This window comes from Opisthocomus hoazin, chromosome 5 (genome assembly GCF_030867145.1).
Source record: "Opisthocomus hoazin isolate bOpiHoa1 chromosome 5, bOpiHoa1.hap1, whole genome shotgun sequence".
Classification (NCBI taxonomy): domain Eukaryota; kingdom Metazoa; phylum Chordata; class Aves; order Opisthocomiformes; family Opisthocomidae; genus Opisthocomus; species Opisthocomus hoazin.
Genome location: NC_134418.1, coordinates 70,607,938 through 70,621,618, shown reverse-complemented (window position 1 = coordinate 70,621,618; position 13,681 = coordinate 70,607,938). Strand labels below are relative to the sequence as shown.

General features: G+C 47.2%; 1 protein-coding gene across 1 annotated transcript in view; it reads right to left on the bottom strand.

Annotated features, from left to right (window-relative positions):
- The window catches only part of CPE (carboxypeptidase E), a 67,024-nt gene extending 53,964 nt beyond the window's left edge, over positions 1 to 13,060 (bottom strand). Inside the window, exon 1 of the mRNA XM_075421671.1 lies at positions 12,792 to 13,060. Coding sequence (XP_075277786.1) covers positions 12,792 to 13,053 — 262 coding nt within the window. The 5' untranslated portion in view covers positions 13,054 to 13,060. The remainder of the gene's footprint in view (positions 1 to 12,791) is intronic.
- Between the last annotated feature and the right edge of the window lie 621 nt (positions 13,061 to 13,681).

Genomic DNA, 13,681 nt, shown 5'->3' with positions numbered 1-13,681 from the left:
CTTGCAGACAAGGAACTGGGGCTTGGGAGTGGGCTGGGGAGATAAGTTATTTGGCTTTCTTCATGTGTCCCATATTCATTCTGACAGAGTTAAAACAGAACTAAGCTGTAAAAACATTAAGCATCACATATAATCATTCTAAAGCTATTTAAAGGAGTTAGGACATCCACAGCTATGTATTTTTTGGGTCTTGCATTTGAATTATAGGATGAATTTATTTTGGCATCAAAGTCAGAGCTCCAGAATAAAAGTTTCAAACCTAAAAATTTGTGAAATAGATCCCAAGTCCTTGTTTCATTTTATTATTGCACTACCCAGTACACCATCAATATCCAATAAATATCACATCAGTATCTGCAGACAACTGTTGCACAGCTGCAGAACACCATTACAAACGCTTTCCATCAGTAACTTCAGAACACTGGTAACTTGAGAATATAAAAATGCTGCCATTCCTATGATTTCATAGTGTTTATTATCAAGATTTAACTTCAAATTCAGTTTGGTTTTAAGTCTGTCCAGGGGAACAAAGCCTCCAGCTAGTTTTCCCTCCATCCACTTTTCCTCTGATGCTCAGCCCACAGACAGACCTCTACACTGGAACACATAAGCTCAGACAGGAACATTTTCTGCCTATTAACCAGTCACCCTTTGAGCATCCATCTGTGCCTGGGGAAAAACTCTGGAGAATAATTGAATATCACAATAGTAATTACCAAAGAAAAAAAATAGTGAAATTTTACAAGTGTCTGAGGAATGTCAGCCCTGTCATATAAGCTCCTTTGGAAGATAACTCCCACTCCGGAGTGGTATTAAGGAAAGCAGATGAAGACTCACAGCTATAAATAGATCAAAGATAAGATATATCTTAGTCTCTATGAACTGTCTTCCTTATCAAATACTTTGCCACAAAATATGTTTTCAATGGTATATAGTCAAACCAAAAGAAAATATTTCCTCTTGAAAGCATGGACTCTGAGGTACCCTAGAGGGGCTCTATTTCGTTAGACCTTTTTTTGTTGATTTAACTCTATGACATACTTTTCCTTAATACGCAATACAACGAGCGATAGGATCCCATGCTTGTTCAAGGTGGCGGAGCTGTAGCTCCCAAGCAGCTTCGCAGTGTAGAGTGAAAAGGCTTATTTTTGAAAAGAGAAATGTGGCTGCCTCCACATACGCACCTGAAGAAACATGCAAACATGCACATTTGTGCAGTGAATATTTTAAATGACTGAGTGTAAAACAAACTTCTGGAATTCCCTGCGCCGCTTCCCAAAGCCCCACTTCACCTCTGTACGTGCTGTGACTTCTCAGAATATTTTTAGTGCACGAGGCAGCTTTTCAAAGACCTCTTAACCCTTGTAACTCATCTTACGAGCATAAATCAAACTATGTTGGCCAACTCTTTCCGTAACAGAACGGTACCTTTAAATACCACTAATGCCAGATGGTCTCAGCATATAAAGCAGCATGAGACAACATATTAATGCTACTCAAACAAGCAACTTGTGCTAGCAGCAGACCAATGACATCAGTCTCCGGCTGCTAATCCTCTCTGTCTCCATGGCAACATCTATTTCAGACAATTCTTCAATTTTCAAGTCAGATGAGCTTCTTGGCCCTTAAACTTCTTTATTCAGGAGGTCTTCCATTGTCAGGTACTTTTTCATCTTGTATTGGCTACCGTTATAATACAGAATTTATTTTTATCGGCTGCTCCATGGAGTATCAAGGAACAGATGCTCCTCTGTTTCTGTTTATTTACACACATTTCCACTAAAGATTTGTACTATAAGATCTCCACTAAAGATTTTTACTATTTACTTCCACTATGGATTTGTTCCCCTAACTGTAACACATGGAAACCTTGCAAATACAGATGTCTGTTATGACTCTACCTACCAGCACTGGAAGAAAAGGGAGGATTGGTACCTTCTTCACACTCCTCTGCTATCAAGGCAGATTTTTAAACAAATAAACAAAAAATTGTGTATCTGCAGCAGGTAAACAGGCAGAGAAACTCTCGACTCCTCCTCACCATATGTCTACTAGCATCGCTGAGACAGCCTAAATATTGGGGCTGTTTGTTACTAGGAATAATCTGACAGGAATCAGGTAGGAACCGTGTCTTAGAGGCAGATCAAACGCTGAACCCCGTGCTATCTAGTGCATATATATTGGGCACAGGGCATAGCCACATGCTGACCTGCAGCATGGAAGATGAGAACCTAAGCATGTAGATGAGAACCTGAGGCACAGTGAGAGCATGTTCTTACCCGAAAAGACAAGAAATACATGGCAGAGCCAGGAAAGAAGCCAGACATCCTTTATCACAAGACTGCTTTTCCTCTCTGTGAAACAACTTCCTACAATGACAATGTTTAAAGTTTAAACATGAGATAGCCCAGTTCCCAACCCCACAGCTTTTTTCTCCTCTCCATCCCACTAGGCCCCAATGTCACCAAAAAGAAAGCAGAAATTTTATTCAGAAAGGCATTCCTTAAGCGCAGACTATTACAGAATCAAAGTCACATTTCGCCTTCTTTCTTAAGGGCACACAAGCAAGTTGGCTTGCACATTAGGATTTATAAGCCTCCTGCTTGTAACAAAGATTCAGATGTACAGCTCCCACTGACTTCAGTTGGATTTGTGGATGCTCAGCAGCTGGGCGGGAGGAGAAACTAAACCCCTATCTAGTTTACATCAGGTAAAGATCTGACATGGAGAGTCAGCTTACCACAGCCATAAAGCTCCTTTTGAAGTAACATCTTTTTCGTGTGTAAAAAGCGTGTATTTAGGTTGTAGACTCACCCCAATTTTGCTTGTAGTTCTAAAACTGTTATTTTGCGCAATAAGCCAAAAGGCAGAGCCAGCCAAAACCACAAAACCTTCAGTTTAGCGTAGGGAAAAAAGGTTGATTTTTAATGATAAATGTGCAAGGAATAGACCGTTCATAACAGTGAAGGACAGCAATGTGCAACTGAAGGACAACCACATTCCCTTTATTTTTAAAGGACACAAAAATAAAAGGACATTCAAGTGACTTGTCTTGCAGCTATCAGTCTCGGGGCAAAAACTTGCAGTAATTCATACACGTTCTCTAGTTATCCCTAAGGTGATGGTATAGGAAATACAACTATGCAAAAAGCTTTGACCTTTGAAATGCCTCACTGTCCTTTCACTTGCTTTGTATCTTCCAGCTACTAGTTCTATTTCTCATAGCAAAGTACTGCATGATTTCTCTTCTGTTTGGAGAACTAACAGGGCAAAAGTCAGGGTCTTACTTTCTAAATACCAGAAAAATCTACCAGACCATCAGACTGGTGTACCAGCAAGTACGCCTTCGCCAAGAAAACAGCTCATTACACCTTGGCTAGTCGGCTGTCCCACCTCCTCAAACAGTTCTTTCCACTCAGCTTTAAGGCAGATCCACACCTAAGGATTAGTATTCAAAATGGCCTACGATGGCTGTTCTCACTGTCGCCAGGCTCTGCAGCCAGAGCAGCATCTTCCTTTGGTGGTAAATCAGGCAGCTCATGCTCCACAGTCACAAACAGCTCCACGAAACAAATGACTATCTCAGCTTGCTCCACAGGACTTAATTTGTGAGTAAACAAGGATGTCAGGTTTTGCTCATAATTCAATATGAACAACTACCAGGAAGCAGTTACTAGCTTACACAGTTATAAATGTCTCACTTTGGAAAAAGAATTAATTAAAAACAAATGTTTACTGGCTTCAAACTGCCAACCATGGGCTTCTGATTCAAGATTGTCTCTTACCTGGCCATTGTAGCTACACAAACACCTTTCTAACATCTGCCTTCGTATTGCCCCAAACCCCACAGCCCTCTGACAACCACCGTGTTGCCATGGGAAGATGTGGCTGGTTCAGCTAGTGCAACAGCAGCACCCTGCAATAAACCTCCACTCCAAAGGGAAGGGCACTGTGGGCCAAGACCACACTTCTAGTCTGGTGCCCTCGTCCCCAGCAGTGCCGCTGGAAGGGGTAAGCGAGGTGACAGCTTCAGTGCCACAGGGCAGCTCTGACATCGTGGCACATACGGTCGTTTCTTCATAGTATGGCAGAACTCCGACTCCAAAACCCCAAATCCCAGCAAGCTGAGCTGCTTTTTCCAGCACTGTTCTTCTGCAGAGCTCCTAACCCACTCCCAGTAAAGCACCCGCTTTCAACCTTAAACCCGAGATAACATGTGCAGATCTATGGCAGCCAAAACAGCTCAGATTCACGTCACGCAGCAAATCAGACCTGCCCACTCTGCTACCATTTTACTGATAAGGATTATTTTTATCAACCTTTTAACTACAGAGATCCCCCCCCCCAGTGTCTTCATTTAGCCTCACCATATCAGAAAGTGAGCTTCAAATATAACATCCTAATCCCACTGAAATCACTGAACCCTGGCTTTTGATGTGCCGCCTACTCCAAAATGAAGTATACACCCTTTACTCCACTGCTTGTAACTCTACTCATCATTTTAATTAACTGATCCAGAAGCCTTAAAGTACACACTGCAGTTTTCATTCTTCCTTGATTCCACAAAATTTTAAGAGTATTCAGCTACAAATCTTATTTCCAGCTTAATTCCTAGCTCATGGGAAAATTAAAAAAAAGGCATGAGTCTGTGGCAATCCATGCATGCAATTTTTGTTTGAAAATAAAATGTAGACCAAAAATAAGATGCGACATACGACTTCTTTTTTAGCAGGAACATGATTTAAAATAGGTATGAATGAAGACTTAACAATGTAAATTAATCTGCAGAGAAAAGATCAGATAGGGTTCATAAATAGTACATTTCACAAAGCAAGCACATAAAAAACAAGAAAGTACTTTAGATGCTGGCAGACGAAGCCTGGGATTCAGCAGGTCTTAACCATAAGCTCTTGCACACATTCCTAAGTTAGAAGCCTGCCCATCACTGGCTCCTCTTATAGTCAGTCTAGAAAACAGATGTTTTCAGATGGCACTGCAGCCCAACCAAGAGGTCTACCTGCTAACAAGCTAAAGGAGATTATAGCATGAATATGCACGCACAGCATGTAGGCTTCTAAATCACATACCACCTTTGAAAACAAAAATCAGGGGGAATGAACACAGAACTAATTCTAAATCAGTTTTAATACTAAATTGTTGGCAGAGCCTAGCAGCAGCTCCATTGTTACAACCAAAAATTTGTGTTTATTCTGAAATAAGAAGATGTGTCTTGCACTGTTCACCCTCTGTGTAATTTAAAGGCTTGAGATATTGATCACTAAATTATAGAAAAATAAACAGTTTCTCCTTAATAAGGCAAATTAAAATTAATATAATTACAAACTCAATTTTTGATAAATCACACAATTACAATTCACTGCCTTTAAAAAATGTCTCACAAAATCTTAGGAAATGACTATGCTTTATAGACATCTCACTAATTCTCTGGAGTTTGCGCTAATGTCACCATAACAAAACATCCCTTCAATCCCAACCAACAACAAAACAGGCTCACCTCCTGTTTCCACTGGGAACTGTTAAGGCATTCTGCAGACATGGGAGGTGATGACAACTCTTCTCTTTAAAATAAATTTAAGTAATCCACTCTTTCAAAAGGGGTTGTCAAAACCAGCCTGGGTCAGATCAACAACTCTGGATGCTCTGCATACTCAGACAAATTTTAAGCCTGAAAAATAAAACAGCTGCCTTCTGTGGAGCCATGTTTATTCTTTACGATTAAAGCCCTTTTTACTACAGCCTGGTTGCCCTTTTTATTATTTCAGCAAATAAAAGAGAAACTTCTGAGATTCAGTAGCTGGGATCTATAACATTTACACAGGTAGAACATAGCCTCTCTTAACCCCTTCCTAAATGATCTAACAAAAAGGGTAGTCTTTAAATACCTCAGCCGGTGAAGCAGAGTGGAGTGAGGGTGTTGTACCTCTAGAAAATACTGCAGAGACTGCCCACCACAGCTGCTTAACCACACTTGCTGTGAATTTCCACTGACTTCAACGGGAACGTGAATGGCATTAACAACTAGCTGCGAACGTGGTCTACACACGTGCCTACCTCTCCTTGATTTTCACCAGAGTGTGAAAGTGAGCACTTTTTTCTCTTGGTATTTTTAGCTGAACGTTAAAACTGAGATAGGATGAAATCAGAAATATTGAAGAAATATTATTTATTCAAGGAAGACAATATTAAGGAAGTAAAATCTATTCTAAAAAAACTGCGCATTATGATGTACATTCTAAAAAAAGAATGAAGTTATTCAAGGCTCTTAAAAATAAAACAAATGCTTTTAAAAAGCTCACTCGGCATGTACAGACAGCCATCTTATTGCCAGCAAATCCGACAGCCCTCCCGAGACCCGCGCAAGCTACACAATCTGCGCAGGACACTGGGCATCCCGCTCCGAACGCGGGCAGCATTAAAATCAGCTACCCCGCGCCAAACCCTGGCTGGGAGACTCCCGGGGGGCTGCCCTCCGTGGCACTGCAGCCCAGCAGGGATTTTGCTGGAAAGTTAATCACAGCCTGTCAGCCTCCTGCCGAACGAGCGCGGTACGGCCAGCCCCGGATTCGAGGCGGCCGCGTATCCCCTGCGGTGTTCGACGGGAAAGCCGGAACGTCCTCACCAGCTCCGAGAGAAAAACCTGTTCCCTAACGCACCAAGGAAAGAAAACGCCAGCTGCAGAAGGCTGCGCGAGTAACAAGTTCAACCACGTTTTACCCTGTGTTTTGTCCGAGACATCGCTGTAGAGGCTGCCCTGCTCACGCCCTCGGCTCGGCGCTGCGGGTGCCGCAGTTACCCCTCACCTTCACAGGGGATGGCAAACGCAGGCCGTGAGGGAAGGGGAGCAGCTGAACCACGGCCGACAGAAAAATGTGACAGCATCTGGTGCTTGCTTAAACCTCAAGCACGCGAAAAAATAGGTTGGCTCTCTAATATCTAGGCTTAATTACAAGCGCTTGCCATACACAATTTGTATTAACTCTCTGCAAAATTGGGAAATATTAACAGGGCCCATCAAAGAGCCTGCAAGATTTTTACTCGCCAATTCCAAGCGTAAGGAAAAGAAGCTTTAGAAAACCAAGCGCAATTAATCGCGAGTGATAAAATTAGAACGGCCATGTCTGACGACATCGCTGTAACCGAGAGACAAGGTGCGTGCGTCCTGATGCCGCCGCCGAAACGCCCCGCTACCCACCCCAGCGCAGCACTCGCCCCCCTGGAGCAGGGAACCCAACCCGGAGACCCCCAGGCGACACCGAGGGGTCCCCCGGCTCCCGGGCCGCCACACTCAGGTGTCCCGGCAGGCTCCTGCCCGCGCGGGGCTGACCCCGCGGCAGCCTCCTGCGCTCTTGTCTCCTCTTGCTGATGCTGTTTCTCTTTTTCAAACCTCAGCGCTTGCTCGTGGTTCTCTGGAATGGCTCCAGAGGCATTTACATTACAATCATTTTAAAAAAATTTAAAAAATGGGTTTTGCACAACAGCGAAATACGAATATTACGAGCAATAATTTTTTCCCTGTGAATTTGAAGGCTTTACTTACCACAATTTTTTATCACAGAAAAGTATTAGCTCACCCGGCTGGTACCACAGTTGAATGAGGGAGCACTTCAGTGACAGAAAAAACCCTAGGTATCATTTCTGTATCAGAGGATTGGGTTTCCCTATTCATTAGCATACAGCAGAGGCACGATTTTCCCTTCTTTTAGTCACCCTTTAATTACAGAATCACAGAAAGGTAGGGGTTGGAAGGGACCTCTGTGGGTCATCTAGTCCAACCCTCCTGCCGAAGCAGGGTCACCTACAGCAGGCTGCACAGGACCTTGTCCAGGCGGGTCCTGAATATCTCCAGAGAAGGAGACTCCAAAACCTCCCTGGGCAGCCTGTTCCAGTGCTCCGTCACCCTCAGAGGGAAGAAGTTCTTCCTCATGTTCAGACAGAACTTCCTCTGCTTCAGTTTGTGCTCGTTGCCCCTTGTCCTGTCGCTGAGCACCACTGAAAAGAGTCTGGCCCCATCCTCCTGACACCCACCCTTCAGATATTTATAAGCATTTATTAGGTCCCCTCGCAGCCTTCTCTTCTCCAGGCTGAACAAGCCCAGCTCTCTCAGCCTTTCCTTGTAGGAGAGATGCTCCAGTCCCCTCATCATCCTCGTAGCCCTCTGCTGGGCTCTCTCCAGTAGCTCCTCATCTTTCTTCAACTGGGGAGCCCAGAACTGGACACAGTACTCCAGATGGGGCCTCACTAGGGCAGAGAAGAGGGGGAGGAGAACCTGCCTCGACCTGCTGGCCACACGCTTCTTAATGCAACCCAGGATGCCATTGGCTGGAGGAAACGGCTCCAACACTGGAGTGTGAGAAACTGAGAGCCTAACGCTGGTTGATTTTGGGGGGGCCAGCATAGGAGTTGCAGTCTGCAAAGCCACACAGCTTGCACAGACTCAGTGTCAGCACTGAGCCACCCAACCCATCCCCTCGCTGTGCCAAGCGGGGTCTTTGACAAAGTGACGGATCCAAGGATTAACGTCGCTGAGTTGTGCCTCGGAAAATCAAGGGAAGTCACACCCGTGGGGTCACACCAATGCTCCGAGCCGCAGATCTGCTGCTCACCTCGTGCACGGTGCGCTCCCGCCTCGCCGGCTCACCACGTTTTGTCGATGTGCGAAACAGGGAAGTCCAAAGTGGACCACTTCCTAGAGAATCGGATGTCTCGCTCAACTGCAAACAAACCTTTTCCCTCTATTTGAAGTATTTTTAAAGATGCATGTAGGAGGGTGGATGAACAATAAAACCACTAAAATTTAAAAACGCTTCCAAATTAAATGCTGTTTTGAAAAAACATTATTTTGTTTCAGAAATGCCATTATTCTGGTATTTTCAGCATTTCTGTTTGCTTTTCTCTAGCATGAAGAATTTGACTTAAAAGTCACAAATTTGCAGATCATTTTGCTGCCACAAAAATCTGTATTTTCATCTATCCTCTCTTCCCTCTATTTGATGCAAAAGTAATTTTCAGAGCCTGTATCTGTAACACATGCAACCAGTCAGTTAGTAAGCCTGACCAAGCATTTCTTCACAAAACTAAACACTGAAAAATAACCACTATAAAATCTTAGTAATTTATTATAAAAAAGTAAGAGTTGAGAGAAATTATCTGCAGTTTTATCATGTAAAGAAAAAAAAAACCTAGGAATCTTGAAAGTGTCAAAATTTTTCATCTTCATGTTCAAAGCGAAGCACGAATAGAGGGAACTGGTCTTGCACCACCAAAATCAATGGTACAAATGAGTCAGAAGTGGCTGTGTGCCTAAACAAGTGGCTGAACACGAACAGTGGAGGAACTGCTTTTGGCATTAATCGATTCTAAATATACTTCACTGCTATTAAAGAATATGAACGTATGCCTCAAATGAGCTTTGTTATGGTAATAAAAAAAGCCGTGAGAGATCAGCATCCACCGGGTGTTTGTTCAACAGAACGTCAGATATCCAAAGCAAGAGCCTATTTCCTCTCTCAGGAGCAGTCAGTATTCTCCTGCACCTGAACTATGGCAAATGTTGTTTACTTCCTCCCATAAATTATCTGTGCTTTGCTGTCAACTGTCCTGTCCTTCTTTGGTGCATAATCAACTTCCCGCAACCTCTTTCCTCTTGCTTTACCTCACCGTGCTGTCCGCCATCTTCTGTCAACTTTGCAAATTTTTGGCAAGCACATGGAAAAAAAAAAATGTATTTTCTCATGTAATCAAAGCCATGCCAAAACACCTTGATCACTTCCAGGCTAGGTTCATACAACACCTTCTACGCCTACGCACTGATATAGTTTCACTCAAGTCTTCCTCTGCCTTAACTGTCTGGACCAAATCAATTCAAAGGTTATCTGCATGCAACAGCTGCCTCAGTATAAACCGGTTCATTAAAGTTCAGGTATCTTCAGCTCTGGATTTTGCTTCTCCTTATTCAAAGGCTTCTTTTCCATCAGTGATTGCAGGCTCTAATCACCCATATGGGTGGAGCTTCAGCCTAAAGAAACTGCCACCACAAAAAAAACAAAAAGGCGAAATATTAGAACAAACTCTGGCATGAACCAGCAGGGAAGCACAGGTGGGATGGTGTTCACGTTTGCAGTGAAGGCGGCACATTCACTGAGTATTTAATGTCAGGTCAGAAACTCCAGGCAGTGTCACATTTCTGGCACCTAGCAGGTCCCTGGGAAGAGCTCCGTGAAGGCCGTGCTCCCCTTCCAAGTGACTGATTCGGGTTTCCAAGATTTGTCAAGACACTTTGTGTGCTTATACAGGAAACCAGACTGCCTCATACAGAGTCATTCTGGTTTCCCATGCAGTATCAGGACCTTAAAAAAATCATCATAATGTATGTTTAGCCGAGCAAAATTCGTTCACTAAGAATTTGTTCCAGTTGCTCTGGAAGTCTGAAGCACGTTTCTAAAATTTTCCTATTTTTCTCATGCATTTTTTTTTCAAATATTGCACATATATTACAAATTTATTTTCACAAACAGCTGATATTTTGAAATTAAAGTTGATTTAAATGCTTACATACAATCAAATGCATTCACCCAATGCTGCACAGCCATGCAGTATGTGTGGTTTTGCAATGTATGCATGTATGTGCAGTATTTGATCTACTCAGTACAAAGCCTCTTTACTCAGTACAAAGAGTGTTTATCGATGCTCTACTGGCACTTTCCTGATTTATTGTGTCATCAACTTGCTCACTAGGTGAACAGAAACATTTGCGTTTGTATCTGCAGCAGCCCCACTAGATAATCCAGGTACCACCCGTGCGTACTCACCAGGCTTCTAGAAGCATAAGCTCTCTACAGACCGTAAGCCTATGAGCCACAGCATATATTTTGCTTACACCTATATATATTTTTAAATCAGCCCTGTGACGCTCAGGATATCTTGTAGGAACAGGTTATGTTCAGGAATAAAAACTTAGCCTGCCATGGAAAAAGAAAAAATAAGTAGATGTATGCGCGTGTCTGTGAACCTCTCTATCATTATTTAATAACGGATGATAGTAAATCAGGTGCTGAGCCTGCAAGCTCTCATCACACCAAATACCCTTATTCCTGTTGTCGCCCTGGGAACCCAGCGCGGGTGCTCGGCATGAGCGAGGTTCCCCTCTCCGGTACGAGCTGCAGAATCAGCCTCGCGTTTCCAGCCAAGGCTGCTTCTTCTACTGCAGAAATTAAAAAAGCCCACACAGAACAATAAACAGGGCTACCTCTTACTACACAGGAGCAGAAAGGGCATGTTATTAAAAAGAAAACACCTCTACTGCAACAATTAGCACAATACACAGCTGCTTATGCTCTGTAACAAAGAAGCACGGATGTTATCAGTGCCTTTATGAATATTTCCAAGGAGCACAACCAGAATGTCCCTCCTCATGGCAGGAGGGTTGGAACAGGATGATCTTTAAGGTCCCTTCCAACCCTTACCATTCTACGGTTCTGATTCTATTCTCTAACTAGGCACGGGGTCTGGATTGGTGCCCTTCCAAAAGAGACCCCGAGCTTCGCTCATGTGCCTCTGCAGTTACTGAAGCTGCTGCAGCTCTCCACTTTTTGAGAAACGCCCCATACCTCGCAGAATGAGACCAAGGATTTAAATAAAGCAATGAATTTGCTCTGGTTCAACCTCTGGTCAATCCTCTGCAATAAACAGCATTTGCGGCGTCCACCGCTAAACGTTGCCAGGACTCATCACACTCCCTGACATGCGATTCGGACGTTACAACGCGTGGCGTTTTCATCTATAGGGCTCCCTTTGTGGGGGACCGAGCACGTTCTGGGAAATGCTCGATGTTCACTAGAGCTTACACACGGACGCAATCCATGGGAAACGTTCTTTTCTGAGGTTTGTCATCGCTTGCCGACAGGCAGTCGGGTTCTCTGGTGCTCAGTGACAAACCCCTTCCCGCACCACCGAGGCCCAGAGCAGCAGGAGCGCGTCCCCGGGCACAGCCACGGCCCCATCCCAGGCTGACTGAGCGCTCGTTTTCTCCCTGTTTCAGCCGGCTTGACGGCAGTGCCAAACTAACGAGCCGCGGCGACCGTCCCCGACAGGAACGCAAAGTCACGGCAGCAAGCGGCTGTCGCTCCAGCGCGCAGATCACGCAGGGGCGACGGGTTAACTCTAAGCTTCGGCGTCACGCTTCATGTCAACACGGCATGAAACCACAAAGGAATTTTTAAAATTTTACTGCGATTCCTACATTTTCCATTTCAAGACGATGCTTTGCTGCCCTGCCTACCTCACGCCCGGTATCCCACGACCTCCGGGTTCTATCCGCTGCCCTAAGGCAGTCGGTGACAACGTGGGTCCCCCGAGGACGCCACACAAGGTGACGTCCAGCTCCCGGAGCAGAACATTGAGCGCTGATCCTACAGAAGAAACACCCCCGGGGACCCGCGGAGCCCGCACCTCCAGCCGACACCCGCGGGCTCCCAGGGCCGCCGCGCAGCCAGCCGGGGGAGGCGTGCGGGGACCGCGGGCAGCCCCCGGCCGGGCCTCGGGTGCCGCGCGGCTGTCGCGACCCAGCCCCCCCGCACGCAGACAGGGGCGATGCCACCACCGCCGCGACCGGGAGCGGTGAGGAACGCGCGCCCGCCGCAGCGGGACCGAGCGCCTTCACCGGGGACGTGCGGCGGCCCCGCGCTGAGGGCGGGAGGTCGCCGGCCGCCGCAGGGCGCGTTTCAGCGCCGCGCCCGCCCGCCGCCCCCCGCCCCCCGCCCCGGCCCCCTCACCGGGCTCATGCTCGCCGGGCCGGTCGGAGACCTCGATGACGAGCAGCTCCCGCCCCTCGGCGCTGCGCCCCAGGCTGTAGATCCTGCTGACGGCGGGGCACTGCAGCCAGACGGCCACCAGCGCCTCCCGCAGCTCGCCGTAGCGGTGGTACTCGAAGGACAGGCCCTCCTCGGCGCTCAGCCGCCGCCGCCGCCCGCCCACCTCCGCCGCCCGGCAGGCAGCGAGCACCCCGCACAGCGCCAGCAGCGCCCGCGCCGCCATCCCTGCCCGCCCGCCCGCTGCCAGCTGCCGCCGGGCCCGGCGGGAGGCGCGGGGAGGGAGCGGGGCGGGGAGGGGCGGGGCGGGACCGGCCGCCGCGCCCGTCCCCGCGGGCGGAGGCTGCGGCGCTGGGGGGGCGGGACGGCGGCCGCGGAGCCGCTGGGGCCGTCGCTGCCCGCCGGTCTGCGCGCCCGGGTGGAGGAGAGCGCTGGAAGGATGCCGCGGTCGCCGGTTCTGCGTGGCTTTCTCGTTCTGCTCGGCGGAATGCTTCCGCCCAGCCGGGGCGGCGGGCGGGCAGCCCCTCCGGCAGCGGGCAGCGGCCCGGGAGGGATCCAGGCGTGTGGCGGCAGGGCAGCACGGGTGCGCTCCGCTGCCCGCACGGGGAAACCCTCAGGAACCATCTGCAGGGTGGCTGGGTGGCCGCCCGTCGGGTGGCCTTGCTGCAGCACGCAGAGCGACGGGCAGTGACACCCGCGAGCGGTACAGCGGACGGTAGGCAAAAGTTACCGCTTCAGGTCGTCAGAATCGTCGCACGACAGATTAACTAAAACGAAAGCAAGTCTGGGTTCTCTGTGAAGAGCTGGGAAGGTTGTGAGGTAAGAGACTCCTGAAGAATCCCACCTGGGCAGCT